Here is a 27,914-nt window from a genome sequence, read left to right on the forward strand (position 1 = left end):
CCTGTTCTTTCACTCCGTTGGCAGCAATAGCTTGCGCGGCCAGATTGGAGTAGTAATTACACTGCTCCAGAGCTTTATCAGGTCTTGTTGCCATGAGTATCCTATTGTGAGAATAAAATCTAATGATATGTTCTCCCTGGGTGTGTCACTGGGACGTCTGAAGCTACAAAGGTGCCTCCAAGGAACCCTGCAATGCAACTGCTGAATTTGAGCCAAACTCAGGTAGTTAGCCCCCTTCAAGCCCTGTTTGGTTACCCCAAAATATTGGGCTTTATCAGGTCTTGTTGCCATGAGAATAACCTATTCTGAGAATAAAATTTAATGATATGTTCTCCCTGGGTGTGTCATGCCTTGGGCGCCTGGGGCTATAGAGGTACCTCCAAGGAACTCTGCAATTCAACTGCCGAATTTGAGCCAAACTGGGTGGTTAGCCACCTTCAAGCCCTGTTTGGTTACCCTAATATTGGTTAGGTGTATTAAAGGATCAAGATACTCTTAAATACATCTCATATCAGAGTATTCTTACACCACTCAAATTGGCGCGTTATGGATTCCAGAGTTAATCGGTTTGGGTTTGGTTTGGGTTCGGGCTCCAACCTCTTGCTCCAGCTGCCTTGCGGAAGGCCTCCATTGACCATGGTGGCAATGCTGGTAGGTCACCAAACATCCATATTATTATTTCTGGAAAAACTAACTTATAAATTGAGGTGTACCAGATCGATCAAGATCAGGTTGATTGTATAGATATGGTCGATCAAGAGGAATGTTTGTATTGCATTAGTAATAACTACAGGTAGAAAAAGAATAACAAAGAGATTGATTACATAGAAGAATAAAATTGAGTGCATTGGCAAGCATTCTCTAGAGTGATCATTATACTAGATAACAAAATAAAACAATGAGTGCTTAGGATGCACAATCCTCTTGATGCTCGATCTATCCCCTCTATGATGGAATAGAACATTGTATTAAAAAATTTTAGACCAGGTTATCTCAATGCTCATCGTAATACATATGAGAAATATAAAAGTCTCATCTAATATCGGGATAGCCAAATGTCCACATATGTTGAGTGAAAGAGAGTGAATGAAGTAATCTTTTCTTTTTCATGATGCAAATTGGAAATTATTTCTAACAATAACCGTCTCCTTTGTTTGGTGATTCTTTGTCTTGATAACTCTTTTTTAGGTAGTTATTGATGGTTACCTATATGAATAACTCTCTTACATCTTAATAAATTCCTTTATAAGGTTGGTTTTACCAATTAACTACCCAAAATGACGCCTTATATAAGCGGAATGAACAAATGACTAACCAAATCTTCATCAACTTTAGTTTTTCTACCATTAAGTATAATTGGTCGGTAATTTTTGGTATGAACATTATCTCCTACAACTCAATGAAAAAGGATATTTTTGTCAGGCTGGATAAGCATAAATTTAAATATAGAAAATACTAGGTCAATTATAATAACAAGCTACTGATCGATTAATCATTGGCTATAGCACATCATTGTAACATCTAACCTATAGACCATGTATATCAACTATGGTATAGACCGTAATTTCAAAATTGACCAAATCCATGGGTCATAAGTTTGAATAGATTAATCATGCTAATCAACCATGATAATGGCCATAAGTTTGAAAAGGCTGACCATACTTATTGGCCATGATGTGGCTCTATAGTTGAATAGGCCGATCATGCTGAGGTCATAATAATAACTATATTGTTGAATAAGTTGATTATACTTATTGTTCACCGTAATATCCATGGTTTCGAATAGATCAATCATCATCATTGATTATAATAATGACCGTAGTTTTGAATCAATAAATCATTTTTATCGACCATGATAATTGACCATTACTGAATAGGTTGATTATACTTAGAGATCATGATAATTGCTATGATTTTAAATGAGTCGGTACTTATTGACCATGATAATAGTCATAATTTTGAGCATATCAATCATGTTTATCAATCATGATCATTCTTCCTAGCCATATGTCTTAATCATATTATTGGTCAACTTAAAATATTTTATATTCTTTAATCCATAATAATTAAATTTTATTAGCTTTTCTAACCAATTCAAATGGCGCCTTGTGAGTATTTTTGACTTCCAACTTATTGTGATAATGTCTCCACGTTTAAAATCAAAAGGGCACATGAAACAACCACTCATACACTTGCATATATGGTCGATTTTTAGATGAGTTGATCATGTCCTTTGAATGACCAATTAATTGGCTTTTCTAAGCCAGTTATAACAATGACCTCCAAGTTTAAGATCGAAAAGGGACGTGAAATAAGAACCTAACATTGTAAATTGTTCTACATCTATATAAATCCATATTCGTGTATAACTTTGCATGATCAAATTTATATGATCATAATATTTATATGATAATAAATATATATGATCAAAATATACTATATAATACTTTCTAGTGTGGTAGAAAGAACTATGCATACTCACATAGAAAGAAAATCCTATCTTAAATTATAGCCATAGCTGGCCAATTTGATCAAATTAAATCTCACTGTAAGATACGTTGGCCATATCTTGGCTTGTAATTGTTGTCCATTTAACCAACTTACAATCTTGTTAAAAAAATTCAGCCACTTTTTGGCAATTGGTTGAGGCTTTTTTATGAGCATGAAGAGCTTCTTTCCTACCATTTTCCTAACAACATAAATTTATCTTGTGAAGGATAATTTTCATGGTCATTGATTGGATGTCAATAGTTTCAATGTGGTCATTTCCTTGGAAAGTTTGCCCTGATTTAGTATCTTAGAACTTTTCTTTGGCATTGGATCCAATTAAATCCATGGGGACAACAAAAGGCATTTTCTGAAAAGAAAAGTCAGAGAATTCCAAGATTTCATAATGGCCAATGGCTTGGTTGATCTTGGGTTTATCGGGTCGAGATTCACTTGAAACAACCGGTTGGGGCATGTGAGAGTTTGGAAGAGGATAGATAGAGCATTCGCCACAACCAGCTAGACTTAGAGATATCCAGACTATCATGTGAGCCATCTGCCCCCGAATAGCATTGAACCATTGTCCTATCCTGGTCAGAACCTTGTTCTTTGCCCCTTATCGCAGTTCATTTCGATCTAAGAATATATGGCTCTCATATCCTCGATCATGGGATATTGTGCAGGAGTCGTGGCATACATATGTGGGGGAGATGCAACGTACAGGGTGACCTGTAAACTGGAGATGACTAAGTGCCGACTGCGTAGGTGGAATTGAGAAGAGATGGAGAACATTTTCAGAAGAGTGAAGAAGGTATAAGCCTTTATTGCCAATCTCCATTTCGACAAGAACAGAGAAGGGCTGACAGAAGGAGAACAAGAGGAGTTTAGGGCGTAGTTATCCTTGCATCACTCGCTTCTCCGACAGTAAGAGATCCTATGGAGGCAGCAATCGAAGATACAGTAAACTATGGAGAGGGATTAGAATACCGGATTTTTCCACCAGTCGACAATCATCCGGAGACAGAGGAACAGATTCAATAACATCATATGCTAGTGGTAACTTCCCTCATTTGGTAGTTCTTTGTCTCGATAACTCCTTTTATATAAGTGATAAGTGGCTAAATATAGTTCGTTTAAATATCATTGGCCAATACAAGGGGAAGAATAGATAAAGGTTCATCTTGTTCGTCCCCTTTTTCTTGTAATCAACACGATAGAGCTTTATTATAAACCAAATTTTTTGATATATTAAATCTATTGATGGTAAATAAAATATATGAGATGCCAGGGCTCAACAACGTATAAGTCCTCTTATGAAAAGATTAATCCATAGGAGCTTGGATCCTTTTCGGTGTATGTTTTGTACCATAAAGAGCCGTACAATTCTGGATAATTGCCTCATCATCCGATCACAATAATCAGACGATAATTGTCTCCATAATCAGACGATATGGCGGCCATTCAGAGCTGCACAACTTTTCGTGGAGAATCCCGACTCAACCCATTGATCTCTTCCTATTGGCGGCCCAGCCATATGGCTGGCTGGTCTCACGCATTACGTTATAAAAGATGAGGTGCTCAAAAACATTGGTTGATAGACGACATAATCCATTAAAAGTTCACCACCTGCTCCTTCCTCCAAACTTCGTTTTTCTTCCTAATTTGTACCTCCTCCGCGCGAAGAGGTGGTATCCGGTTGAGGCCAACGACCATAGACGGTGCGCAATCACAGCACACCGATGCTCCCATGTTTCTCGCACGAGGCGGCCTGCCTAAGTTTTAGTCCCACATCGAGCGCGCAAATAGCTGGCGCAAAGCGCAGTATGTATAAAAGGATGCCTAGGGGAATGGGAAATCTCATACCTTTCTCGGCCTTTTGGCTAAGATCAAGTGTAGTATCTGTTCTTATCAGTTTAATATCTGATACGTGGGTCATCGACCCACCATGATATTAAATTAATTTATTTTGGGAGAGGGTCCGCCTACAATGGCTTGCCATTGGGGCCCTCAAGCGTCGCCCATGCGTTGCACTACTGCACGGGCCTGGCGCACCCCTACCAAAACTAAAATTCAAAACTTTCGCATCTAACGGTAGCGGTCGGATAATTTGTGGGAATTTTGGCTTGATCAAACGGGCTGGGCTTATTAACGTGCACGAGCGGTCGTTCTGGGGCCGTGGAGAACTATAAAGCCTCCAAAGTTACTGACTGAGGGCTTCGGGCTTCCGTTGATTTAATTTTAATAAATTAGGTGGCTTCCATTTAAATTAGGTTGGGCTTTGCTCATTTAGGCTAAGTACGGGTAAGCTTAGCCCGAACAAAGCCCGAATGGAAGTAATTTATTTTTATATGTTATTACTTAGAGAAAATAAGAAAAAAAGTAAAGAATATTAAAATGAAAGGATTTAGCTGAAAATAATATATCATGTATCATTTATTTATGTTATAGGAGAGAGTCTAGTTTTTAACTAGTCATTTACCTATAAAGTAATATTATAAAATATTAAATTTCAATTGGGTTAAATCTATTTTTGGCCCAAACGAATACACTGTCCTAATCTGATTTGGACCGAGCTCGGGCCTGGGTTATCTAAAAATTTTTGGTTCTGATCTCAAGCCCCCCAAAAAATTCGGACTAGATTCGGGTAGGAGCATGGCCCAAAAAAAAATTGGGACTAGATACGGATCTAATTGTGATGGGTTTTAGTTTGTTTTTGTCAACCTTGAAGAACCGGTCTTATCTATCAGCATGCTCTAATCTTTCAGATACCCAGAATAACAGCTTGCCATGAAAATTCCACATATCATGGCAAAATTCCACCCATGTCTTGCACCAGACCACAAGTTGGAGAAGTGAAGATACGTAGTTAAACCATAGATATCTGATCCTGGCGTGAAGATTCTTCATATTTGGCTTTTGTGCAGATACGATAACAGAAATAGTCTATTCCTCTAGGAGACTCGCTCGAGGATTTCCTACGCATCCATACGATGCCTTACTTTGCTCCAAGATTGCCCATGGCTCTCACCTCAACTTGTTGGCACCCCACTTCCAAAGAGAGATCTAGGGATCAATTGGCATTCCACCATAAACATGGATTATACTTTTTCACCAAACAAAAAAAGGTATTTTAAAGAATTTTTTTCCAAAGGAAACAACATGGACAAGATAATAACATTTTTTCTCATCCAACCAAAACCTTTTATAAAGAATTGTAATACATGTCAAGGGCTTGAAGGCTATGGATCAAACAATGTAGCGAAAAAGAATCTACCAGCTCATACAACAGCATTTATAAAGAATTGTAATACATGTCAAGGGCTTGAAGGCTATGGATCAAACAATGTCGCAAAAAAGAATCTACCAGCTCATACAACAGCAAGGAGCGCCTCAGCACTATAGGCTACTTACAACAAAGAAAATCATAATAGGAGGACCATGGCTATCGATACCATCTTAAATAGCCAACCCCAAGGAGAGAATCTTCCAATTAAAGAAGCATCTGATGTATTGTCCCTGTTTACACTTGAGTTTGGTGCTTTTGGTGGTGGTGGTGGGGGCACAATGCAAGTGCCAAAGGTGGCATTAGCCTGTTATAATTAATGAGTTCAGATAACAAGTTAGTACAGCATCACAAAGAAACTACTATGTTTGCTTACATTTGAAAGAAACCCTCATCAATAAATAGATTAGAAACAAGTTGCAAAATGTGGTCAGTCAATGCAATAAAAGCCTCAGTTTCATCTCAACTTTTTCTCCTTTCCTGATCTTTCAACACAAACTGAGCCCTCATGCATGGTGGGTGACCTCAGACCTTTCTCATAGATATGCTAACCATCCTTGCTACTTTCCCAGTAACTTCTTCATTTAGTGCTACTCCTAAACTTCCACAATGCATTATCCTATCATTTTAAACTCATTTGGTATGCATTCTCTGTTTCATATCAAGCATGATGGTTCTGGAAATTATTGTCCTACCCCTAGAAAGAGATAAGATCCACTCACCTTGCAATAGGCAATGTTGTCGCAGCCACAAACAAGGTGCCCATTTGCAGTATCTGTAGCTTCTGGTGCTCCACCTCCATCACTAAGCTGCAGCAGAGGATTGAGAAGTTAATTCTCAAATGATGGTAATTCAACAAACTCATTAAATGTGTAACAGGAGAAAAATTTATGTAGAATTACCATGTAGAAGTCGACAGCTATAAAGTTGGGCCATCGGTTACCGGACAAATTATGGCAAGTTTTAAGCATACTAACAAGAGGTGCCGAATTATCTGAGCAAGCTTCGCTTTGGTTTGGATTTGTTGGAAAATAATTCATCAGAACAAGTGACTTGGAAGTTGTGTTCATGGGGGATGATTCTGCACGGTTAGGGCATGAACCTGCTTTCATTCCCCCATCACCATCTGCAAATCAGAAACCACATTGAATATTAAAAAAACTCAGCAAAACTACACTAAAAAAAAAAAAAAAAGTAAAACATGCAACTAATCAACATTACATGCTTTAGGTTTGATCTGTTCTTACATTGATTTTCTACCACATAATTCCACTCATAAGCAATGCCCTCAGAAGCCTCCTTGGATTTCTTAGATGTGAAGACCAAAAGACGCTGATTTTGGCTGATCATATCACTTAGCAAAGGCCAGTTACTGCCATTCTTGGGCATAAGGGACAGTGGGAACCAATACTTCATGAGCCCAGAAGCGTTGAACACCTTGCTGAGGCCCTGAGGGGATGTTACATAGTCCTCAATGAATATAGTGATGACCTCTGAAGGGTTTGCTTCTAGGAATGTATGGATTTCTTTGAGCACATTGATTGCAGGTTGCTGATCAGTAGTTATTCAGGATTAGTAGCAAGTTCGGGGATTTCAGAAATTAGAATGCCTTGAGAAAGTTCAGGCTGAAAGCTTACAAAAGCAGTATAGTTGTAACAGTTGCCGCCAAACGAGTGGCAAAGCCAGATGCCATTCTCGAAGTCATACATGTCAAGCATCAAACCCCTGATACCATTCTGCATTCAGAACAATGTAATTTTGATATGAATAGATGATAGGGGAGGCATGGTTTGCACAATGGATGCCAAAGAAATGATATGCTATGCTTCTAATTAGATGCAAAAGCATAATATAGATATTATTTTACTCCAGATTGGTTTGCTAAACAGACCATAACCTCCAAGGCAAGTAAATTAGGTCATGGTAATTAATGCAATTAGATTGACCCAAGATGATATTAAAGAATAAATGATGCAATCTATCACAGATGTGTAAAAAGTAAGCATTTTGTAAAAAGCAACAAATTTTGTCAATTAACCATTTTGTTACAAGTATAAATTGTTCCTTTCCTGAACATATAGGTTCCACAAATTTATATGATAATTCCCCACATTCATGTTTTATATTTTATACTCACTGGAGCCCTAAAGGCTGTCAGACTTTAGTTCAATTGCAAAAAGGGGAATAACAAAAAGCAAATACATCCAACTAAAAACGTTGTGAATATTTGCATAAGCATGTGCAACCTCTGCCACATAAATAATGCTCGCATGAAAGATGTGATATGGGCCTCCCTACATGGGCCCATGCTAACGGGCATCAAAGTAATTCTAGCAAGAGAAAGGTTGCTAAAGTAAAGGGCTAAATGATTACAACAATAAATAGGATGAGAGAGAAGAATTCTCGCAAATTCTTCTGATCTCACAGCAAGAAATGAAAGAACTGTGGACTATTTTATTACCCTATGATGGAGACTAGTGCCTGCAAGATATTGTCAAACTCAACTATGCAACTCGAGATGCATAATGACTGAGACCAACATCAGATATAGGTGGTCTGAAAAATATCTGCGATCCCACCAAGAACAATTTTTTGGAATGTAACTTATACACTACATGAGCAAATATGGTTACTTCTGATAGTAAGAATTGTCTCATTTTTAGCCTATGGTGAAGCCAAGCAAGATACCTGTAATGCCATCAGATACACAAGAGAAAAAAGGGCAAAACTATGTTGCTCAAAAGTTAATTTCTGCACAAAGACCGAGATTTACAACCGAGTAGCAGCCTAATAAAGACTGACTTTCTGCTAGTATAACCACATTATTCTACTTTAATAACTTTCGGTAAGGAATTGGATGCCAGACTTTTAAACAGAATAATTGAGGTTGGTTGCACATTTCAATTCCTTGAGACTAAAGTTTTAAGTAAACGCTTTCTTTCCAATTAAAATTAGGTGGATGAGAGCAAGCTGGCCAACTTACTAGAGAATTTGGATTCCACCAACTCTCTATTCCTCTATTCCAATTCTCAAGAGATGGATACATATTTCCACCTACTCTCCATATAAATAATAATCAGATATTGGCGAATTGTTAATCCTCACTCGCCAAAAGTTGACCATGCGCTAAAGTAGGAAAACCTGGCGGGTGGAAATATTGGGTTTAGGTGAATGGAAGATTAAAACATTTTAAAAAGAAGAAAAAGACTTTTTTTTTCCCGGTTGAACGAGAATGGGTCCTCCAAAGGATGGCCATCTAGAAAGAAAGCGAGAGGAATTCCAACCTTCCTCTTTTAAAATTCCGACCTTGGCCTTTCCACGGCGTCGGATCCTCTGCAGTCCCTGCTTAAAGTATGTCCTTGTTCCAACACGTAGCAGGACAGGACTTGACGTGTAATTCATGGAACTTGTGTATTGCATGTGGATCCAATGGTCCGAAGACCAAAATCCCCTGCCACGTATCCAAATTGAAAGAAACTTTCTAGTGCCAGGCTTGCAGGCAACCAGCAGCGCCGGCTCACAACCCGTTCTACCCAGAAAAGCCCGGGAACGGGTCAGCCCGCATTGCGCCACCGGCGGCGAGATCTTTTTTTTTTTTTTTTTTTTTTTTTTTTTTTTAAAGAAGGAAAAATCGAAAAGGTCCCATTTCCCAATTCCTCACCGTGCCGTTCCAGTCCAACAGGAAAAGCACCGCCGTTCTCCCCCGCCCCCAAATCCTAACATCTCCGGCGAAGAACGAGAGAGAGAGAGATGGGCATACGTACTTTGAGCTGGGAGGTGACGGAGTCCTGCTGGTTGGTGGGGGAAAGGAGGGGGGAGCCAGTGGCGGAATTGGCCCCCACCATCGCGTACGAGTTGTGCGTCGTCAGCCACGAGTACCTGTTGAACGGAAGCCGCTTATCCTGCACCCACCCAACCCCAATTCCAATCCCCAAATTAATTCCTTCACCGAGATCAATAAAACCAGCCATTCAAAATCACCAAAACTAAAAGCAGGGATCGGGGTTACGATTGTTCACCTGGGTTTCGGGATCGATGGGCTCGACACGCATGCATATAGACTGCCCACCCCCGCAGCTGCCGCAATGCTGCCCGGTGTTACAGTCCCGATCCGCCCCGCATGTGTCTCCCACCTACAGGATTCGAAAACCAACCTCGATTACCGAAACTAAACCTTCAGATGGAGTGTTATGTGATTTGAGGAGCAAAGAAGAACCGTGGCGGCACTGGAAAAGAGAGCTAAGCCGAGGAACAGCGGTAGGAATACCACAGCCGAGAGAAAACCCTAATAAATCACAAAACAGTAGATGAATTGAGCGAGAGAAAGATCGATGACACAAGAAAAAAAAGAGAAAACTAGAGAAGCACATGCCTTCATCTCTGGTTCTCTTTGTCTCTATCTCTTCTAGCTTTCCCTGCGGCTCTGGAGTCAGTATTTTATTTTGAGAGAGAGACGAAATAAACGCCGAGATGGGAATACCCCGGGGGGGGGGGGGGGGGGGGGGGGGGGGGGGGCAGTCGCCGGCGAGGTTGCAGGGGCGGTTGTTGGATCTTTTACATTGAGGCGGAGAAAAGGGACCGGCGATTTAAAAAGTGGGCGACCGGATGAGTTGGGATGTGCCTGCGGAACACTGATGCGGACTCATGTTAGGGGCGCGCCGCGCCGGAGGTGATGGACTGATGCAGTTGTTCATTGGTGGGTAAGTCGAATTTGTTGCGCGTCTTACGTGTACCTGCCGGACAACTGATGCGAATTTTTGACTCTAGTGTGTAACTAGAGGCGGTTGCCGAGTTCTCTCCAAGCTAATGAAATCGGGGTTTGGAGGTGGCTTTCAAACAATCATCAGTTAGCTTATGATGGTGTGCAATGGGGGACCAAAATTGATATCCTTGGAGTAAAAATGGACTTGATACGAGTTGGGCTGGATATATAAGGGGTCAAAAATCTGGGAATCCGAATATGAAACGAATCAAAAATTCCGATCAGAATTAGACTATTTTGCCAAATAGATAATCTAACTTAATTTACAATAGGTTGAAACAAGTTAAATGGGTAAACAGTTAAGCATTGTAGTCTCTAATTTTTATCGTCATCCAGTTTGTTTGCTTAATTATGGATAAATTCTGAAATAAATATGATTGTTCTACCATACAACTATGTCTACACTTGGGAGTGTATTTATATATACCTATCTCCTAGACACTAATTTTGGGCCTATGTGAAAATGTGCTTAGAGTCTATTTGTGAAAAAATTCTTTAACGGTAAATGATAAATTCCTTCTAGTAAAAGAAAGCAAATTTGATCCAAAAGGAAACTTTAATAAGCTTGGTTTCCTACCTGTGAACATTGTGAAGTTGTCTTGAGATCATGCTCTACATATCAAGAGATGCAATTTGACTACAATAAACATTGATATTTGATATAAAGACAATTTAAGAAACTGCAATGCAAGTTAGATTACTATTTTAATTGGCTGACAAAGCCAATTGGCTTCCTAATCTAGATACTTAATGCGGGATTCATCACGCGGCATACCAATATATGAAAGGTTGAATATAAATATACCGAGTTTCGGTCAAGTCAATCCTTATATCGTAAATGAATACTTGTCTAGGATCAAAATCATCCAAGCCATACTAGCCAATATCTTAGCTTCATGATTAGACTCCAATACTTGTTCAACCAAACTTAGAATGCTTTACATAGGGAAAAAAAATACAAGGAAAAAATCGGAACCCTAAAATGTTTATCTAATACCTTCAATATTAAAGGAGGGAGAAGGGTGACCATCATGTATATCATGTATATCGTAAATATGTCTCTTTCCTTTTCTTTTTCTTCTTCTCTTCCTCCTCTCATTGCCTCTGGCATGTTGAACTGTTTCTTTTCCTTCTTTCATTAGGCAATTATAGGTAGGCAAATTAGCAGCAATATATCCCCCCCCCTCTTTTTTTTTGAACCACCTCCATCAACTAAATTAATCATACGACATCTAAGAACTATAGAAGTTACATAATCAATAGCTAGCTATGGTAGCTATAGTGTTTGTATCTTTAGATTTCAGTACATGGATTCATAGATCTACAATCTTTCTTGGTAGATGCATTCCATTTTGCCATGGCTTTGGAAAAATAGGATGAGTGTGATAATGGAGCAGTCCTACTGATCTGTATGTAGAACGACACGAATCTCAACACTGTATCTTCCATCATCTATCCTTTGTTACTCTCTCATTGTTATTTTCATATAAGCATTGACTTGCAAAATGAACCAATTACCATAGGTCAAGAACCACCTTTCTACATCAATTAATATGCTCCTTTCACAAGGCTGATATATACACCATGATAGGTAGGAGGACATTAATAAGATGGTTCTAGCTTTGCTCTAAATACTTACTCCTTCAACATTCAAGTTAAGATGTTTGATGACCTATAATACTTGCATGACATAAGTTTAACACATATCATGTAGATCAACTGAAAACTCGTTCTTGAAAGCACCATTTGTCCAAGATGGAAAAGTAATTAGCTATTATACTAGGATTTGAGAGGTTAGGGGCAACGGAGATGGTGCTATCTCTTTTAGGTAGCTCATTGCAAACGAACTTCTTCAGACAACTATACACTAAAATATTATTATATAAGTATTATCTAGCCTAATTATATCCCGCATCGCATCAATATGGTCGTGCATCATGTCAATCAATTACCCAGCTAAACATAGGATGGATGGAGCCTACATGAAAAAAATGATCTAATTTTACGTCACATATTAAGAAGGACAAATAGTGGACTAGTCAGAAACATCATATTGACGAATCAAATGAAATGTAAGCTTTTGGTGGTTTGGTGGAGAATAAAAGAAGGCAAGTCGTTGATGATAAGCTTACTTTGCCATGCTCCAAGAATTTTCTTTACAGCCACCTTTCTGTTTTCTTTTTTTTTTATTTAAAATCTTTCTTTCATTCTTCTCAGTAACTCTCTCTCTCTCTCTCTCCCTCCACTCTCCCATTTGGTCAGTAAGCACAGACAACGCCTCTGTACAGCATTGCTTGTGAGTCACATGAACGGGCTCTCGTGGGAACTTTCCACTTTGAAAGGCAGCATGTCTCCATTACCCCTTTTATCCCAATTCGGCCCACGCTTTTAACTTGTCCGTGCCCACTTCCTTTCAAATAAATAATAAAAAATTATTATTTTGATTCTATTTTTTCTCTTCCCCCATCACGATATCTTGGGCGCGACGCCAGTCCTCTGCCCCGCCACTCCCCATTCATCCATCAGCTACCTCGTCCCAAACAGCAACCATCTCCCTTTAACGACGTGTCAAACTATTCTCTCAACTCCGACCAATCATCAACTGCCACGTTGTTGCCATGTCCGGCTGTTCGCTGTTTGAAACGAGACGGCCAGGCCGGCACTCTGAAGCCCCTCGGTCCCACTTTCAGCGCGTGGTTTCTGGGACGCGTTCTGCTCACCCGCGAGTGAACTTTAACCCGCGGTTGAGCAGAACAAAACAGCTGGGAGAAGACTAGACTCTCGGATTCCAAATACCAGTCCCTCCATACCGCTGTTGCTGCTGCTGCTGCTGCTGCTGCTCTCATACTGTCACCATCTCTTTCTCGGCCCTTCGGCTGCTCCCCATGCTGCGTCCGGCCCTGGTTCTGGGCTTGTTCTTGGCGTGGGTGTTTCTTGAATCCCAACAGCATCCCGTGATCGCTGGAGGTCAGTTCTTATTGCTCCTTCCCTTTCTTTATCTCTATACCTTTTTCTATCCCCTTTCTTAGTTAGAATGGACTTTTGTGCTGGTTTGAGCTTATTTTCTGGTGGGAATATGTGAATCTGGAAGTGGATTCTTGTTTGAACTATTGGGTGGTGCTCGTTTGTTGTTTTTGTTCTCATTATCTTACAGTGTGGGGGGTTGCCTTTTGTGTTTTTGCCGCTTTTTGAATGGAATCATTTGTGTTGCCTTCTTTTTATTTTGTGATATAATTCTTTCTTTCTTTCTTTTATTTCTTTTGCTTTGTTGTGAGTGGTGAATCAAGGAATGGGCTTTTTTCTTGGTTTATATGCTAAAAAAGCTATTTTGACAAATATGTTCTTCTAATTTTAAAACTGCATTTGAGTTTTTTTTTGTTTTTGTAAATTAACGGGCATTGTTATGCTTTTATGTTATGTCAGTAGGGGAACCAAGGGATTCTGTTAGCCACATTGTGTTAGACAATAAGCCTAAAGCAACAAATTATAAATGGGATCATGTCAATATGTGAATGTGTGGACAATCGATATTGTTATATATGCTTTGGGATTTTGATGTTGCAGGACATAGCATCTTGATAAAGTTAACTGATAGCTTGATTTTTAAATGATTTGGCGAGGTTTGGGATATTAAAGCACTGTAAAAAGCTATAAGGCTCAGAGGTCTCTAGATGAGATAAATAGTTTCTATTCCGACCTTTGGGGAACTCTCTTTTAGGTTGTGCTTTACTAAAACCTTGGGCAGATAATAACTTTTTCTAAAACTACAGGGTTATTGAGATTTGATCTTGGATATATAACGAAAAAGCGAAAGCTACTCGTGAGAGATTTTACTTTTTTTTTTTTTCCAGAAGTTTTGGAAATCGTTTTTAGAAAATAAAAAAAAGAGAAAAACTTGGTAACTGAACAAGTTTCTAGCTTCGCTTTTCGTGCTTGCAGATTTGAAAACCAAAACCCGGGAACTGGCAATGCTGCTAAAGAGGCTCTGGGCTTTCTATGTTGCAACATGATAATATATAGTCCCAACTGTCACGTGCCAAATATTCCTTTACGGGAATTGGCCCTCCTATGAACTATCCAATGGTTGCTCATGGATTTGGAAGGCCATGATTGCTTATAAATTTATTTTTGTGCTTGGGTAACAGTCAAACCATTTATGTGCTTGAAGATCCCTGGATTAACTTTTTGTCTATCTCCAGACTGCCCACCATGATCAATATGGATCTTTTAGTTGAGAATTTGATTGCCAACCATTGCTTTTTCCGTCATGTAACTGGAGCTTTACCCTCAAAACTACTACTCTCCCATCCAAGGTATGCGGAACCGACCGAATCGACGTACCGGTGAACACCGGTACCGGTTAACCGATATCGAACCGGTTCCGCTTAAAAAAAAAAAAAAAAAAAAACGCGCGGACGCGCGGGTCCGCGTTCGGCCATAGAGTGGCAATAAATGCCACTCTGTGGCATTAAAAAAGGGGCTCGTTGCCCCGCGCGCGCGATTTCCTATGCGTAGTCTGCAGTTCGCACCACGTGGAACGCGTGCAGGCGCGAGTCGGGGATGCGTTTCCCCACTCGTGCTCGCGCCCACGCGGGGCCTCTCTCCTTTTTTTCCCCCTTCTCCTATTCTTCTTTCCGACCCTTCTCCTCCTCTCCTTCCCGACCCTTCTCCTCCTCTCCTTTCTTTTCCTCTCTCCTCTTCTCTTCTCCTCTCTTTTCCCCTTCTCCCGCGAGCAAAGAAGGGGCCGGAACCGCACCGGAGAACGGACGATCCTCGTCGGCCCGAGAGAGGAGGTAAGCTTCTTCTTGTTCTCCTCTCTCTCTTCCTCTTGTTTCTTCTCTTCTTTCCTCTTCTTCCTCTTTTTCTTCCTCGGTGCCGGTACCGGTGCGAACCGGTCCGCACAGGTACCAGGCTTGAACTAGTGCGAACCGCACCGGTTCGCACCGGGTACTGGCAAGGAGCCGTTCGGTTCCATCCTCTTTGGGGTCGGAACCGAATTCTGTGGCTGTATCGTACCGATGCTGGTTGGCACCGGTATGGTATAGGTTGAACCGGTCGGTTCCGACCGGTTCAGCAGACCTTGCTCCCACCCAACATGTTTCACAATATAAGCTTGGTGCTTGGCTTTGTTCAAGCTTGGTTTGAAATTAATTTCTAGCCCAAATTTTGAGAGCAAATTTGATTTGCTTATTATTTAATCGAGTCTAATTCGAGCTTCATTTCAAATCAAGCTGAAGATGGGCCTAGTTGATCAGCTCGATAGTGTTAAATTGAGCCGAGGTCAAATAGCCAAAGTCAATTTTAGCTTGTATGAGGCTTAATCTAAGCTCAACTCAAGCTTGAACGGAAGCTTTGTTGAATCTTGAGTTAACATTTAATTGATTCAAACAATTAAATTTACATAACATTCAAACATAAATCTAGAAAACTTATTATTAAATATAATCTGAAATGTATTATCAGACTCTAAAACAATTTAACAAGCCATCAATCAAGCTTTTATATGATCGTATATATATATTATATATATGATAGTGTTATATCTTTGTAATATTTTCAGGCCTTACAAAGCCAAGCCTGATTGAGCTGGGCTAATTTCAGGCTTGGTTTGAAATTAATTCTCAAGCCTGTAAACCAGATTCAAGCTTAGTTTAAATAATTCCGAACAAGCTTGATTTGAGATTATTTGATGCCAAGTTCGAGCCGGGCTTGAATTCTTCAGATGAATCGACATCCTCGCACAATATACTCACTATACTTTTTTGCTATGCTTCTCGACCATAAGTATTATGTTGGGGCCCTAATCAACAAAGATGTATTGCTATTCATGAGGTCAGCAAGTTTGCCAGTTCTGACTCCTTTGAACAGTGTGGTGGTCAATTTTGGCCGTGGAGGATCAGATCCCATTAGATAGGGCGACTCTATTTCTATGGAAACTCTTCTAGGACATGCTCCATGGCTAAGAATTCCTTCATCGAATAGGTTTGTCTGAACTTGTCAGGAGTAGGTGCACCGGCATTGTTTTTTTAAATTTGGTCTCTCTTCTGCAACTCCTTCCACTGAGCTTACAGTCTCCTTATTTGCCCTCTTGCTAGGAACTCCCTATCCAGCTAGCTACTAGTACAGCCTCAGCACAGTCCATCCTTTCATATCACTGCAACCAGGATGTCTTTGATCACAATCCAGCGGTTCCCAACTTTGTCATCCATTCTGCTCTCTTAAAGGCCAAATAATATCAGCTATTGATCTTGAAATTAGTCAATTTAGGCAATTGGGCTACTTTCTCTTCCAACCTCTTTCATAACCCCCATACATCATCCTTCAGTTATTGGGTTCGCCCACCATCTTGCTGGATGAAGCTTAACTTTGATGGCTCCCTAAAATCTAATGGTATTGGTGGCGCTGGTATTGTTCTATGTGAAGCAGTGGGACACCTCTTGGTAGTTGTCATCATTCATTTGTCAGATCACTTTGTAATCATGATGGAACTGCATGGTGTTTGGAAATGTTTGAGAGTACTCCCTTTGCTAAAGAACTATTAAGGTAATTTGGATTGAAAGGGATATCCGAAACCATTGGTCTCCACTAGATACAACTCAAGGTCCTATCATTCGTGCTTGCTGGATTTGAAGGGATGCCCTTTTGTCGCGCCTTCTATTAAAGATCTCCCACGTTTTCTGTGAGGGTAACCGCGTTGCTCGCTGGCAATTTTTTGGCACTAAGAATCCTAGAAAGGCCATTTGGTTCAGAGCTTTCCCACAGAAATGTTGATGCTTTGGATGCTAGAGGAATTGGGTTTGAGTCGGTTTAGTTTTTCTCCTTCTTGTTGGGGACCTAGCCTCCTTTCTCTTACTAGTTGTTGAAGATCTAGCCTCCTTTTTCTTACCGAAAAGAAAATAAAAGAAAACTAGGCATTGAAACTAGTTTCCAGTGAGTAAAACCTTTTAAAGCATGTAGTCACGGCATGAAGAAAAAAGAGGCCAATATTTCCTTAATGGATGTTCTTCATCAATTATCACCTTGAGAGTTTCTCTTAAGAGAATTTTAAAGGATAAAGATCGAGTGCCTATTATATTCCAACCAAATTGCTACAATCCCATTCATTATCATTTTTTTGGTGCTCTGTACTGCAGAATTTTATCAAACTATGCATCATTGGATTTTTGAAAACCAGTCCCACATTGGCTAGGTCTAGGACCTTGAACCTTCTTAAGCTTTTGGTGGACATTAACAAAGTGTGAGAGTTAGCTGTCCCATTTAACAAGCCAGTCCCTCCACCCTATCATCTATCCTAGACCACAAGTCAAGGTTTGTTGTCTTGGTACCGACTCTCATACTGGTATCATGCTGATCAAGTGTTCGGCATGCTCGATATGGAGGTCAATTTGGGGTACGGAGACTCGGTATGCCTCCCCTACCGAGTCTTAGTTCGGTACTGGTACAATAAAGTACGCCCAATATGGGCCGATAGGCATTTGTACGGTAAACCTTGCCGCAAGTTGCCCCTCTATAGGCTCTACATCTGCCAGGTCTGGGACCTTGGTTTGTCTCATATACTCATGGGTCCCTTCAGTTATTAGCTCATGCTTTTTGGTTGGCTATAACATGCTTATCTTATGCTTCAAAGTGCTAGCAAGCTTGCTCTTATTTTGCAGTCTTTTTCTAAACCTTAAGACTGTCATAGTCACTCAAAAATAGGAATCTAAAATTGTCTTGCTAGATGTAGCATCTCCAAATACAGTTCATTACTTCAAGTATGGAAACTTTACTTTCAAAATTTTGATTATTTCATATATTTATATATACTAGTCTTGTCTGTGCTGAAAAATTTCATAGTTTTGTATCCTTGAAGTTCTTTGCTTTGAGTGCTGCATATTTGCTTGTTTGTTTCTGTTATGCTTTTTCACTAGTCATTGTTCTATTTTCTGTTTCTTTTATGAAATGTGTGGTCGTAACTACATGAGTTTTTGTTTAAGAATATCATACTTCACATCGGTGGCTTCGCCAGCCTTATTTTAGGTCGTTATAGATATTTGATTCTGTCTGGAGGAACCAAATTCTATTGTTTGAATGACCTTTTTCAGCCTTGTATACAAAAGCTCTACCTAGCTAGCTAGCCTTTGTACTAGCTCACACTAGTTTTCCACATATTTTCATACTGTGTTGGACTCTAACACCCCGTTGATGTATTTTCTCCATAAAAGGCTTGATGATTTTGTTGTTAGTATTATTCTATAATTAGATCCTTCATCTAAGTGCCATTATGATTCAGTTAAGTTCTGTACCTGTATTTAACAGAAAGGTGTTAATTTATGATGTTTTTTTATTCATTCATGCAGATTGTCCCTTGGATTTTAGTTGGGCAAACTTTACATTGGCAGCTTCTGCTTGTTCAAATCAAGATGAGCGAGGAAAATGCTGCCGATATATTAATGCGTTTGTCGCAATTTCCGTTGCTCATTATGCAAATTCAACAGGAAAATTGGGAGTTCCTTTAGCATTTTCTGATATCTGCCTTACCTCTGTGTCTGAAACATTCAAGTTATATGGAATTCCAGCTAGTGCAACTGCAGTTTGTGGATTGGGACCCAAAATTCGAGTTTCTTATCAGTGTGAGGGGAGAGGAACTGTCTTGGAAATGATGCAGTCTCCTAAATTTACTGATGTCATTGCAAACTGCAAGGTGCCATTTTCATTGGACAGCAGTTGCAAGAGGTGCTTAAATTATGGCATCATATACCTTCACAATCTTATAGGAGCAGATGATAATGTCACATTAAGTGTCTGTCGCAATGCAGTGTTTGTTGCACTTGCAAACCAAGGCGACAACTTGGTAGCTGTTGACATGGCTAGTTGCTTCTTTGGTGTTCAGGGGCTTAGCATTCTTCCAGGTTTGATATTTGGAGAATTGGTTGCTTTTCTTCGACTAAAATAACCCCTTAATATAATTATTTGTCAATGTCTTATGATTTCTTAAGTACATAGCTCATGCTAGAGATGATGAGATGCCACATTTGACCTTTAATCTAATAAGAAGATGTAAAATAGTTAGGACCAGATGGTCGCAGAATAATTTATTAGGAAAATATGTAAGCAATTCTGGAAAATGGAATTGATACTTATAGTAACCTTCTAATTCCATTTTTATAATATCACTGTTTTGACTTAAATGGTTCAAGAAGCTATAATATGGGTGCTCCTGTTTTGCTCCTAAAGTATCAGATCATATAATATTTTTTTGACTTCGAAATATTTGAATTCTTTAGAAATGGAGAGAACAGCAACATCTTTTAATGCTCATTATTACATAATATTTGTTTGTATGTTAAAAAATTCAAGCATAAATCCCTTTTTTGTCAAAGAAATGCGAACTTCTTTGTGAAAAAATCCCTACTGGAGGAGGGAATGAAAATATTTAGAGTTCCACAATACACTTGTTTATGTACTGATTTATTGTTATTTCTAATGTTTTAAGTGTCTCCAGTCAATTTTTAAGATATAACACATGAAATGCAATTTTGTTGAAAATAGAAGTTAAAATAATGGCTTGGTTCAATTTGATGGCTATGAGATATTAGGCTGTAATCGTTTAATATTATGTTGGAGTCATTCAACTTATCTTAGATCTACCTTACAGTATATTGCAGACATAATGCAAAGAAAAGTTGTAGTGTGCTTTAGAGTGATGACCACGATATATAATAGTATATTAATTTTTATCTTGGATCTATTACATTGAAGCAAGGAGAGGAGTATGAAGACATGCAATAGAACTAAAACACAGTTGATGAAGACGAGAGGTGCTTTTTACTTATTACCTGACCTACATGTGCTTGTGAGACTGAATAAACAAAAAATCTTGTATGACAACATTGTGGTCTGCAGTGTTTTATAAGCATGATAGCTTTGACAATAGAAGGCGTATATGCGGTAAAACTATGATTATAAGGTCATAACATTACACTGGAGGGGGTGTGGGAGTTGAAACAATTGAGGGCAGTGAGGTGAGAGTTGACTGAGATGGTAACAATACATGCATGGAAGTTTTGTGAAGGTCCCAGTTAGGAAGGGGCCTTAAATATGTGTCAAAGGGATAGCAAAAGGGAAAAGAAGACTCATGACATCGCAGATGGAAGTTGTTAAAATTGATTTTAAGAGACAACAACAATTGTTGTAGCTTGGGTGGTGGTGGTAGGGATGGATCATATTTTCAACCCAATGTAGTTGGAATAAGGCTTGATGGTCATGACTATGATTATAGGTTACCCAATTCCCTTTCATAATGGTTAAAGATAAATAATTCCAGACCTATAGAATAAAGGTTATGTACATAGTACGTCAAAACATTTGAAAAGTATTAGGAGTCGATCTGAATCCATACTTCTGTGGAGACTTTCAGAAAAAGATATCATTTACCATGCTTCCAAAACGTTTTACATGTGCTACCAGTCCATTATTCCTGGGGGCATGCCAGTGTTGTAGAATTAGATCATTATATACTTTCAATTTCTATTCGTGGGTTCAACACAAGGCCTTATAACTCAAAACTATTGAATATATTGGTTGTGTACTAATTGGGTGCTTTCTGCATTTTCACACATCCTACTATTTTTTCTTTGTATGACTTTGTCCTCTTCTCTAAAATTGTTATTGGTGAATGTTGCAGGGTCATCTTCCCAATCATTCACCCCCACAACTTCTCCAAGTTCTGATTCTTCTCAAGCTCCCAATCAGCACCTTATTGGCATACCTGTCAAGAAACATCAGCAAGCCTATCGGCTCACATTGATTACAGGAATTGGAATTGGGGTTATAGCAGTGGCGATTCTACTGCTGCTAATTTTAGTACTACTTATTCGCAAACAAAGTAAGGAACTAAGGAGTGCAGACGATCGTAATGAGACATCATGGAATGCCTTCCCTCCTACGCACGTCCGAAGAAGTCAGGAAGGTATAATATTTTACCTCTTTTCTTTGCATACTAGTAAATCATCTATAATCAAAATTGTGCTTCATCTATGTGTCAAAGACATCGATAGATGTACTCTGTTAGTTGAAGATGGAAAAAAAATATCATGCAGATGCATATAGAATAGCAGAATAATAAGAAATAAAATGATTAGGTTCTTGAAAAGAAAATAAATGGTAAAATTTGCCTGATTTTATGATGTTGACAACCTGTAGAAAATTGTGCTTCATGTTTGTTGTTTGGCTATGGCCAAGGTTTTGAATTTCAGCTAAAATTGACCTTCTTGGCTGAAGCCAATCCAAAATCTGACTGAAATTTATGGTTTCAATCAGTTTCAGGGATTTTTGACGGATTAGACTGGTTTTGGCAGTTTTGGCAGTTTTGGTTGGTTTCAGCCATTTTTGGCTGGAACCAACTGAAACTACTATTATTTTTTTTTAAATTTAAGGTTAATAAGTAAATATGTTTATGTTCATGAAATTTATAAATATTATTCAATGACATGTATCTTAGCTGTGCTATTTTATCTAAAGTTTTTTATTCATTTAATATGGTGGGTTAGTTGAAGTTTAATCCATCAAGGAATCAACACATTTATGTGATGTGTGTCTTTAAGCTATAGGCAACATTTCAACATGAAAAGATGCATGTGCATGTCTGTTTTGAAAGCCAGTTTTTTTGGAAGATAAGGATCTTTTGTAAGTTCTTTGAATTCTGGGGCATATCTGGGACTAGTGGCATCACCTTAATGCCGGCCACTTTTCTTCTTTTGATTGTGGCACAGAATATGTATCTATAATTCGTTTCATACTCTTTTCTACTTGAGTTAGCTTATGCTTGATTATTCAATATTTAGATATTGATACTTTAATAAGTACGTTCTTTTGACATGTTTAATGCATTAAGCTTCAATAACTTCAGTTTCAGTATAAAACCCAAGCTACAAAGACCATGGTTTTAGATATCTCAAGACAATAAAATGATGTAGAATAACTTTAATTTTTCTCGTTTTTTATATTATTAGAATTTATGTTGACCTCTTTTGGCTGAAACCCCGAAACTTGGAGTGAAACTGCCGAAAGAGCTGAAACTGTTGAAAATGTATGTTTAAAATGAGATTTTAAAAACTTGTCTATGATCCTTGGCTTATCAGGGTTTTGTTTTGTCCAAGTAATCCCTAAGATCATTTTGGCATGTGATGAAACCAAAAATGTTCACTGGGGTAAAAGGAGGAACATCAACTTTTGCTTTCTATGCAAGATGATTGCTGATCATATTTGGCAATGGCTTTAGTGATTTTGGTGATTTACAGTATCCAGTGGCTGCTTTGATGCCTCAGTAGGCCAATATGCTTGATTTGAGGGCTTGAGTAACTGCTTATGGGGACCTTCTTCTAGCCACCTTTTGATTCTATGAATAATCAATTTTACATTGATCATTCTCCAGGTCCATCACCTGTTTTCCAAAGGTTCAACTACAGTGAAATAAAGAAGGCAACCGAGAATTTCAGCACTGTCATTGGTAAAAGGTGGTTTTGGCACTGTTTATAAGGCTAAATTTAGTGACGGTTCTGTAGTTGCTGTGAAACGGATGAACAAAGTTTCAAAGCAAGGTGAGGATGAATTTTCCCGAGAAATGGAGCTTCTTTCTAGACTGCACCATCGCCATCTTGTTGCCCTGAAAGGGTTTTGTGTTGAGAGGAATGAGAGGTAGTGGTTCTCCTTTTCATCACTTCTCAACACTTTCTTTCATAAGATATCTATGTTATTGCCATTTGATGCTTATTTCCCTTGGATCACCATTTGCAGGTTTCTGGTGTATGAATACATGGAAAATGGAAGCCTAAAGGATCATCTTCATTGTAATCCTTCCATCAGTTTCCTGTTGCCCTTCTGAGTTTTTTTTCCTTTTTTTTAAGAAAATTAATAATTCCTTTTGGCCTATGCAGCACCAAAGAGAAATCCACTGAGCTGGAAGACCAGAGTACAAATTGCCATTGATGTAGCCAATGCTCTGGTAAAGCTTATTACTGGCATAACCAAAGGAAAAAAATAGAAAATTCTATAATATCTTTTGGGGGTTGGATCATATATCATGCTGCATCCTATCCAAAGCATTCAGCTCATTGAACAGTCTCTTTAATTCCTTTTCATTACTTCAATCCAAGTCTAGTTTGTCTCCTCAATACTCTTCGACATGTCAACCTGAATCCATGACCTCTTGACAGAGCTGGCCTCTAGCCTACATTGCATACGGAGTGATCATCCCAATTTATTTTCTTTTGTTCATTCATGCTACTCGGAAGGTTCATGTATTGTAGTAAATAATATCGTTTTCTGTTATAGATCTAGCATCTGCCTCTAAATACTCATGTCATCGATATCAGTTTTACGCTCATGTATCTGATTTCATGCCCAACATGTTGATACCTACACTAAAATGGTCATGCTGATACCTATTACTAGAATGGTCCTATCAGAGTCTCAGATGGAAGGAGAGTAGATTGGTTTAGCTGAATAGTAACCAATAACTGCTTCAAATTTCTGAGGCCTCTCTTTGTTCCATTCATTCCACCTGTTTGATACTTGCAACATCTATTTCTTTCTCAAGCTTTTGTACAGGGCGACTGACATTTTGGAAATGATTAGCATAATTAACATTGTGGTCCTTTTCATAATCTCAATGATGTTTCACTGCTTTCCCTTTTTCTGAAAGTGATTTCTGAGTTTATTGTAGAATTCTGTTCTACAATTTGATTTTGTATTCAATTTTATCCTTCCTATTTTTTACAATTAAACTGAACTTTTGAAAATGATTAACATACTTAGATTTGATAGTCTTGTTATAATCTCAATCAAGTTTCCTTTCATATATTTTTGTCCTGAAAGGGATTTCTGAATTTATGGTAGAATTTTGTTTAAAAATTTCATTTTTTTGTTCACTCCTATCATATCCATGACAAATTTACAAAGTCTGAAAGGTGGCGGTCTCCATTCTCTGCTTTTCAGTTAAGATCCATCTCATGGCGCTCATGGCATGCTTTTTTAGTTGTATCATGTTGCACACTTGATCTAATATTCTTCCTTATTCTGCACCAAAGAAGGTCTCAATCTATTGTAAAATATGTCTCTCATGTGAAAGAAATATCATGCGCGTGCTCCTTTTTTTCAATCTCCATTTGCTTCTCGAAGTTGGAAAAATGCCTAAATAGTTGAATTTTGTTATATTTTCTTTCTAAATCTTCCAACTTATCTTAATCTGTGTTCGGCTATCCTATGCGATGTCTTAATTGCTTAGCTTGTAAGCTTCATCCTATAGTTTCTTTGTTGCTTAACATATGTCCATTTATATGGAATGATATGCTTATGCTTGTCTGGATTCTCTAGAACTCTAAGATACCATTGAAATGACACTAACTAAAGTAGAGAGGGAGATAGGCGAAAAAGAAAATATTGGGTACAGGAATGTTGGTGCAGGTTTGTGGTCCTTTTCTTCAATCACCCAACCAACTTTAGAAGTTGAATAGGTATACCGCCACCTTTAATGTGTAACTGTTATATCTAGAATGATTCTTGTGGTCCGATCATATTAGATTTGACAAGGCTTCGGAAGTGCCTGGGAACAAAACTTGCCATTATGGTTTGGGATATGAGTGGGGTCTGTCTTTATCATTTAGTCCCAAGAGGTTTCCCTAATTCAGTGAGGGAACATGCTCTTACGAATATCGAAGCCAGAATTTAAGAAGGCAAATACTAGTTACATTTCAGAATTATAGGGAAGGGATTGCCTCTAAATAGGACTGCTGGTATCTTGTAGGAGCCTTTAGTGGTAATCAGTGCTTAAATTTAGGACTGCTGGTATCTTGTAGGAGCCTTTAGTGGTAATCAGTGCTTAAATTTTGAATTAATTTTTGATCGGCAAACTTGTATAATACCGGCGATTATTTTCTGTGATGTAAACTAATCTTCTAATTAGACATGGTGAAGCTCGATGTTTTGCTTGTTGCTATCAGATAGACATATAATTCTTATAAAATTGAATCTCATTTCCCTGATATAGTACCTCTCTCTCTCTATTTCTTTTTGTTTGTTTGCAAATTCAGGAGTACCTCCATTTCTATTGTGATCCTCCACTTTGCCATAGAGACATTAAATCCAGCAATATTCTTTTGGATGAGAATTTTGTAGCAAAGGTACATACTTAGATTGGTTTATGATGTTATCTTTCAGTTCATTAGTTTCAAAGGTATCAACCTTTGGCTTGTACATAGGTGGCTGATTTTGGTCTTGCGCATGCTTCAAGATATGGTGCAATCAGCTTTGAACCAGTGAACACAGATATACGGGGAACTCCAGGTAAGTTTCTTTGGTCCCTAACCCGTCTATGATCAGTGTAAGTAGGCAGTCGTATAGAAATCTCCTAATGAAATTAAGAAATAAGCTCGAGAGCAGCAGAGTCTGGATTTTGAAGTGCATGGGTTGTAAAATTTAGGAATTGAATGAAACATTTGGTACATTTAAAGTTCCTATGCAGTGCAGGTGGAACATATAGGGAGAAGAGTTTGATATATTTTGGCTTTTTGGAGGCTAGAAGCAATGCCTGTGCAGGAATGGTCTTTGGTATTAGGTTAAAAGGTTGATCAAGGGGTGAGTGCCTCCAAAAAAGAATTGGAATAGTTCTAGCAAGAAAGAGATCTGAAGACACTACCAATTATACAGGATTTGGCATTAGAAGATCTGTTTATTAAACATGGCCAACTTAAACCCATAATAACCATAACTTTCGTATGTAATGTATCAAATGAATCTTTTTTCCTTTTTTTGGGAAATATGGTGGGAATATCACCACCAAGGTTTGAAGCCTGGACCTCTCCTAAGTGGATAGGGATGCCACCCAACTAATCTAAGGCATATTTGTATTTGTCAAATGATTAGGCACATATTTCCTGTGATTGCTTTCTATTACATAGTCAAATTGCAAACATGAAACTTATTTTCACATCAATACTTACAGGGTATATGGATCCTGAATATGTGGTGACTCAAGAGCTGACAGAGAAGAGTGATATATACAGCTATGGTGTTCTATTATTAGAGCTTGTGACTGGGAGAAGAGCGATACAGGATTGCAATAATCTGGTGAAATGGTCTCAGAAATTTATGACGAATGATTCAAAGCTACCCGAATTGGTGGATCATGTGATTGGGAACTCATTCGACTTTGAACCAGCTCCAATTGATTGTAGGGATTGTACAATGGTGCACCCAGAGGGAAGGACGAGCAAGGCCATCAATCAAACAAGTGCTCAGAATACTCACTGAGAGATGCGATCTGCTGCACAATAGCTTGGAACAACTTGTGGAAGATGAAGACAACAATTATGTTCGGGAAAGGAATAGTAGAGTGAGAATGCACCCAAATGAAGTGATTCCTTACAGCGGTGATGCAAGATGTCTTCAGTCTTCTTCGAGTACTTCAAGATCCTGCTGTAGCCGGAGTATCTTGCTTGAGAGTGGTTCGCCACAATCTCCTGGCCTTTACTCTGTTTAGGTTTTTTCCTCAACCTTGAGTTTCTTTTTAGTGTTTGATGTTGTCTTGCAACCAGACTATTTAAGCAATCAGAAGCTCAGTAGGGACGTGATGAAGCAGAGGTGATCAGCTGTGGTTTTCTGCTGCAAGCAAGGAATTGCCGTGAAGAGTTCTATTTTTTAAGAACTCCAAAATCTCCTTTTTAAGCTGTTGTAGAAATTTAGGATTTTCTGCTGCTCTTGAGCAGATATCATGACCTAAGTTGCTTCATATATAAGTAATTTTTGGTGCATCCAACAAGAATTAGAGTTGCAGATGCAGGCGGTTGGCACTGTAATTTTTTGATGGAAATTTATTTATTTATTTATTAATGATTGCGATGCAATTGTTTGCGCTTTTATTTGCAAACAAGTTTTGGTGTATTTATATATGTTTAAAAGAAGGGTGTCCTAGTCATGGGCTCCCTCCATTGCTTCAGATATATGCAGCCTTATCTTATGACACTCCAATTATAGTGCAGCAGCCTGTTGTTTACTGGCCGGCGAGCAACCTGTTGTTTACTGGCCGGCCCATCTGATATCTACCTTACCTCATTGTTTGCACTATTTGGAAATCTAAGGATGATAGTGGAGGATAGCTTGATATTTACAGAAGGCTAACTTTGATAGATTTGATGTCCCTACAAGCCAACTGGTGACACAAGTTTCATGGCAGGCACCCTCATGCCTAAATGTGCTCTCTCCTGAAAGGTTTAATGCTGGAAAGAAATCTGGCTGCAAGCCCCTGTTAGTTTTTTCTTAGAGCCTTCCTGATTTTAAGTTCTGCTCGATGGCTGAAAGATTTGAATGGAGATGATAATGATGATGAAAATTATTCATTATTTA

The 27,914-nt window shown here is 38.7% G+C and overlaps 1 protein-coding gene, 1 non-coding gene and 1 pseudogene across 2 annotated transcripts; 2 read left to right on the top strand and 1 right to left on the bottom strand.

Annotated features, from left to right (window-relative positions):
- The first annotated feature begins 4,346 nt into the window (after positions 1-4,346).
- LOC120107514 lies at positions 4,347-4,544 on the top strand. Its single transcript, XR_005509231.1, has one exon. It is a non-coding gene; the product is annotated as a U2 spliceosomal RNA (small nuclear RNA).
- Positions 4,545-5,659: 1,115 nt separating this feature from the next.
- Positions 5,660-10,268, bottom strand: LOC120107512 (PI-PLC X domain-containing protein At5g67130-like). The gene is made up of 9 exons (XM_039120805.1): positions 10,143-10,268; positions 9,987-10,055; positions 9,790-9,903; positions 9,535-9,672; positions 7,408-7,506; positions 7,018-7,321; positions 6,673-6,896; positions 6,493-6,579; positions 5,660-6,077 (listed from the first exon to the last, which is right to left on the bottom strand). The coding sequence occupies exons 1-9, from the start codon at positions 10,146-10,148 to the stop codon at positions 5,910-5,912; spliced, it is 1,209 nt and encodes a 402-aa protein (XP_038976733.1). The 5' UTR covers positions 10,149-10,268; the 3' UTR covers positions 5,660-5,909.
- Positions 10,269-13,336: 3,068 nt separating this feature from the next.
- On the top strand, positions 13,337-27,441 carry LOC103704381 (annotated as a pseudogene).
- The last annotated feature ends 473 nt before the right edge of the window (positions 27,442-27,914 follow it).

The sequence above is a fragment of the Phoenix dactylifera genome, unplaced genomic scaffold, assembly GCF_009389715.1.
Source record: "Phoenix dactylifera cultivar Barhee BC4 unplaced genomic scaffold, palm_55x_up_171113_PBpolish2nd_filt_p 000884F, whole genome shotgun sequence".
NCBI lineage: Eukaryota > Viridiplantae > Streptophyta > Magnoliopsida > Arecales > Arecaceae > Phoenix > Phoenix dactylifera.